We start from the raw sequence: 5,768 nt of genomic DNA, 5'->3' as shown, positions 1-5,768 counted from the left end.
ACACACACACACACACACACACACACACACACACACACACACACACACACACACACACACACACACACACACACACACACACACACACACACACACACACACACACACACACAAAGAAAATTATGTTGTATTTAATAATACAAATGTTATATACATATATATATATATATATATATATTACATACATATATATATTTAATATATTATTTTAATACATATGAAAATAAATTTTCTCCCTCTTGAGACTAAAATTCTGAGTATACTCATAACTTTTATTACTGTTAATAATATGGTGCTTGTTTTTTAGTTCAATTCTGTAAGAGATGTATTATATTAATATTTCTAACATTTTCATTCAGATCTTCATTTTTGTTAAATTATTGTTAAAAGAACCATCTTAGAACCACGAACAAAAAAATTAATGAAGAAAGAAAGAAAGAAAGCAAGCGAAAAGTTAGTACAAAAGCAGTAGAAGAAAAAAGATGTTCCATTAATGGACAAACAGTAGAATAAAAATATTAGATTGCGCTGTAAGACTCGTCACAAAGATTCATCTTGTTGTATAAACGTTTCACGTAATATTATATATATAATTCATTAATTAAAACAAAAACATTTGAATGGTGCTTGAATGGAGTTTATTCGACTTACAATGATATGCAGCGAATGTTCAGTTTATTTCTACGGCGAAGATATATAATGAATGAAAGTTATTTTAATTTGCGCAAACGCGCAACCTCGTTAATATTGTCATGATACGGTGATGCTTTCGCGCTAATTACCAGCCGGGTTTAAGTTAGTCGTAAATCTGTTTTTCGAAAAATTAATTTACATCCATATGAAGGAAGAAGAGAGGAAGGAGACTAGACAAGTATTTATCCGAGAGCATGTCGTACAAAACTTTAATGTGCTGATGTAAACCCTGTATGTTCCTACTAAGTTTTGCAATTTTTTTCTAATTTTTTGCCGAGTCCAAAGTTGATTAGCAGTGATATTCAAAAGAAGAAACATTTCTGAATGTTAATGAAAAATATGAGACATATTCAAATATTTATATAGGTGTAGTGTAAAGATTTATAAAAGTATTCTACGCATGCTAGATACATATATATTCAATATGACCTAAGTATGTTTCCTTAGTTTTTGTAAAAATGTTAAAAAAAGTGAAAAATAAAGTGATCCATGCAATATTATTTTTATACGAGTAGATTTTATACGAGAAGATTATAAGTTTATTAATATATTGATATATGTTTATTGAGAGATAAGAACGCACAAAGAAGTATTACAAAAAAATATTATTTTTTCCAGACAATGGATTTATTTATTTATTTACATAACATACACACATTTATCTATTAATTTATTTATTTTCACGATGTTTAGCAGATAAATTAGAATTCACGATATAGAATAACAAAAATATAAAAAAAAAATAATCGATGCGTATACATTCAGCATGCTTAGGCATGCCTAGATTGGCCGATTCTATTATCTCTTCTTTTTAATTATAGACAGAACATTGTGATAAAAATATTAACTAAATATATAAAGTTGTAAAATATGAATACAGATCTACAGTAACATATCAAAATTAATAATTTTTTGGTAGTTATAGAAAGTAATTATTTACGAAATATTACGACATTCTGCATTTTGTTTTACTGACGATAACAAAATGAACAAATTGACCGATATATTGATGCAATCTAGTCAGATAAAAAGTAGCACGAGCTACTACTGCTATCTATGGAATTAATCACGTAATTACAAACGAATAAGGCATTTTGAGTACACATCCATATTGGATCGGTTACCTTACATTAGTAAAGTAATTAAAAATGTGAAAAGAATAAGAAATTGAAGCAGGAGGCGAGAACTGTATCTCAAATTTTGCGAAAAAGAAGAGCTAAACTTTAAAAAGTGATAACATTCTTATAATTTTCTTGCCCATTACAGAAAATTTATGTATTTATATATTTATAATATTTATATATTTATATATTTAACTTTCCGTCTGCAATTATACTATATTTTTACTCTCTTTGTCCAGTTCAAATTTTTTTTTACTGTTCTAAGAGTTTTCAGAAAATGTGAAAAAAGGGATTATTTTTCAATATTTCTGTATATTATAATAATTTCTATATATTATAAATCTATATATTATAATACCAAATAGTTAATAGTCTCTTATATAGACTCAAAGTTTTTAAGTAGAAAAGTTTTTAACAAGATGTTTAGAAGAATGAATCAGTCTCTGCGTCCTTTATGTTAAACAAACTTGAATTATAGTTGAATGGAATGGAAATATTGCTGTTAGAATTGTACCAAAAAAAGATTCAGATTACACAGATGGACAGTTAATTAAATATATGTTCGCATAAATTTAATCATTCTTATATTCTTTCAATGAATACATTATAGGGCTCCAAATTAATCATATTTTCTTTTTACTTTTTCTTTTATGTTTTTTACGTTACAGAATCTTTTGGGTATTTTCAGTTTGCCTCATAGAAAATTTAATGAATGTATACTCTTTCCCATGGAACACATCAATTCAAGAGAAAGTTAAAATGATGCTTTATTTGTGATGTCATAAAAGGATGATTTTTTTTAAATACGAAATTTAACTTTTTATTGATGTTAAAAATCAAAATAAATCATTTTGATTTTTTGTTGACTTTTGTGTGTTCTTTGAAAAGTGGAATCTCGATCTAAAGGGTGAAAATTGAGCCAATCTTGAAAAAGAGTGACTTAATTTTTTATCTTTAAGAGTAAGATTTCATTCTTCAGAGTAAAAAAGTTTTAGAGAGTAAAAGTTTTCGAGAGTTAAAATAATTTATTAATCAAAATCCCTAACGTTAATTAATTATTCTAGGTCTCCCTAATGAACTAAGTGTATTCTGGCAGCAATATCCGTGGGTCCTTGGCACAGGATTATGTAAAATTCGGGCGTATGTGTCAGAAATGTAAGAAATACCTCGTCTGGTTCTTTGTATTCCAGAAAATGAAGAATCTGACACTCTTCCTTAAATCTGGGCATCAATTTTCACAGGTCATCCTACGTATCGGTTCTTACAATTGTGGCTTTTTCTATGGAAAGGTATTTGGCCATCTGTCATCCATTGCACCTCTATTCGATGAGCGGTCTCAAAAGACCGACACATTTTATCTTTGCAGCCTGGTCGATTGCAATTGTCTTGGCCACACCGTTCGCAATTTATACCAAGGTCAATTTCGTCGAATATCCGCCAGGTTAAGCCGACATATTAATTCCTTGCGATTATCGTAAATCAATATCCGATAAATAATTTATTCAAATCTTTTGTAATCTCAAGTCTTAAACTTGCATTAAAAGCTTGTCATTGTATTGACTGTTCATTTCTTTCTCAAAATTTTCTTTTGTATGCAACAAATGCGAAATACTTAAAATTGAATTCCGAATATATTCAAAATCTAATTATTTAAATTACAGTTTCAGTACACAAATTTATTTAAAATAACTATCTGATGTATGTTAAAATATCAAATACTCTTTTCAGGATCAGGAAATTACTCAACCAATTCGGCAATTTGCGCGATGCTTCTGCCTGATATGCCAAAATTTCCTCTTTATGAGCTCAGTTGCATCGTATTCTTTTTGATACCGATGCTTATAATCCTTGTAGTATATGTGAGGATGGGATTAAAAATTAAAAGAAGTACCAAGGAAGTACTTGGTCCGATACAAGCCTCTGTTCATGGCGATCATCGACAGATTCAATCCAGAAAGTCTGTCATCAGGATGTTAAGTATGATAATCATGATTTTTAATCTCTTTAATCATAATCATGGTCAATTTATTTTTTTTCTCTAATTTAATTGTAGCGATAATTGAAAAATTGTCGAGTACTGAATAATAAATCTAATCACAATAATCGTACTGTAATTCTTGTTAGCGATGATTTGATTCATTATATTTTTTTTGTTTCTTATTTTCGATATTAACAACCTTAATAAAAAAGAGTGAGTAATCAATGTTTGCTAGCATTCTTGCGACCATGATGCTTTGTCGATTAAAAATAAGGTGGATATAATTATATTCTGATTACTTCGTTTTTCATTTTTTTTTACATTATGATTATAAATATTTTTGTAATATAATTTAAATTCTAATTGCGTTTGTGTCTAATTTGTTTTGCGACTGCAATAAACATAGTAATGAAACTAGTTTTGTTTGGAATTCTTATGTAATACCTAATTTATTAAATATATTTTATTACTTTCATCACCTTAATTATTCTTAGTTTGTTTTTAGCCTCTCTAAGGCATTTATTAATTAATAATCTTAATAATTAAAATCTTAATAATTAAACTTTAAGTTTTAAAATTCCAGACGTGATTTTTTTTAGGTGCGGTTGTTATCATGTTTTTCTTTGCTGGGCCCCGTTTCACGCCCAGCGTTTGCTTTACATCTACGCACAAGATTCTGATTATTATCCAGATTTAAATGAATGGCTTTACATTTTGAGCGGCTGTCTATATTACTTCAGTACTATTGTTAATCCGATTCTTTACAATTTGATGAGCATCAAATATCGCCATGCATTCAAACGAACAATAGGCTGCAGAATGAGAAGGCCAGCGAATAAAATTTTGAAGATTAAAAAATCTCATCCGCACAGATGCGATTCCTTGAACGAACCTCATGATCGAAATATATGCTCTGTTAGGTAGGAAAGTAATAAAATTTTAAAAGTATAAAATTTTCATACCAAATAAATGTAATTTTAATATTAGATATATAATAATTTTATATTCTATAAAACATGTTTGTCGAAACATGATCCTTTTTTTTAAACTCTATATATTGTAATTTACAATAATTATTTTATATTTTTTCTTTAGGCATACGATTGCTCAAGTCAAAGATGTACTTTGTTTTACGTCGAGCCGACAAGAAAATATCAAGGATACCAGCAGAAATAATGGAAATGCAAGCAATTTTCCTCAAAATACTTACTTGTTACAAAAGGAGGATTCATCCTCGATGTTTCTCTTTGAACGAGGGCATGTCCTCATTCATCAGCCTAGCATCGAAAGCACAATGTCCACAAAAAGATCGGAAGAGAGTGTTTCCGTATAAGCTAAAAGCAATCTGTGATCTATTTTCATTCGTTTTTATTTAGATATACAGTTATAATGCGTGTCGCTGTAAATAAAACTAGACATATTCGAATGATTGATTATAAGTGTGTCTGAAAGGTTTTATCATATTGTAAATAAGTAGATAGATAGCTTAAATTATTTTTTATTGATTATAATAACGCGCTAAAATTTATGTTATACTATTTATTTCAGAATAAATTTTATTGTATACCTGATGTTTATTTTATACGTTTGTGAATTTATGCAGTTTTATAAAGCAAAAGTTGAAATTCTGACACGAGAATAATATTTTTACACATACGAAATGCTGATATTTTCCATACGAAATATTCTTTACATCAGCAAATGTACTTTAATAAAGATAAATTTATAGCAGTAATAAATCGTTCAAGTGAGTTTTCAATAAAAATCCTTTCTAAGTTCTAGCTCGTTTCAGCAATGGTATCAGCTAATTTCTAATCAGTTAATTATCAATTTGTAATATACATTTTTTTGCACAAGTAAAACGTTATATGTAACAATTATTATCTTTCGACATAAAACAATATTCCCTTTTATGTGTGCGCGCGCGCGCGCGCGCGTGCGTGCGTGTGTGTGTGTGTGTGTGTGGGTGGGGGGGT

At 28.7% G+C, this 5,768-nt stretch overlaps 1 protein-coding gene across 1 annotated transcript in view; it reads left to right on the top strand.

Moving 5' to 3' along the window:
- Positions 1 to 5,143, top strand: part of LOC105626875 (neuropeptides capa receptor-like) — a 9,395-nt gene extending 4,252 nt beyond the window's left edge. The window contains 6 exon segments of the mRNA XM_012208169.1: positions 2,879 to 2,969; positions 3,056 to 3,255; positions 3,543 to 3,791; positions 4,392 to 4,412; positions 4,415 to 4,712; positions 4,888 to 5,143. Coding sequence (XP_012063559.1) covers positions 2,879 to 2,969; positions 3,056 to 3,255; positions 3,543 to 3,791; positions 4,392 to 4,412; positions 4,415 to 4,712; positions 4,888 to 5,143 — 1,115 coding nt within the window.
- Positions 5,144 to 5,768: the final 625 nt, after the last annotated feature.

Source organism: Atta cephalotes, assembly GCF_000143395.1.
Source record: "Atta cephalotes unplaced genomic scaffold scaffold00001, whole genome shotgun sequence".
Lineage (NCBI taxonomy): Eukaryota > Metazoa > Arthropoda > Insecta > Hymenoptera > Formicidae > Atta > Atta cephalotes.
This window is presented reverse-complemented; position numbering and strand designations above follow the sequence as displayed.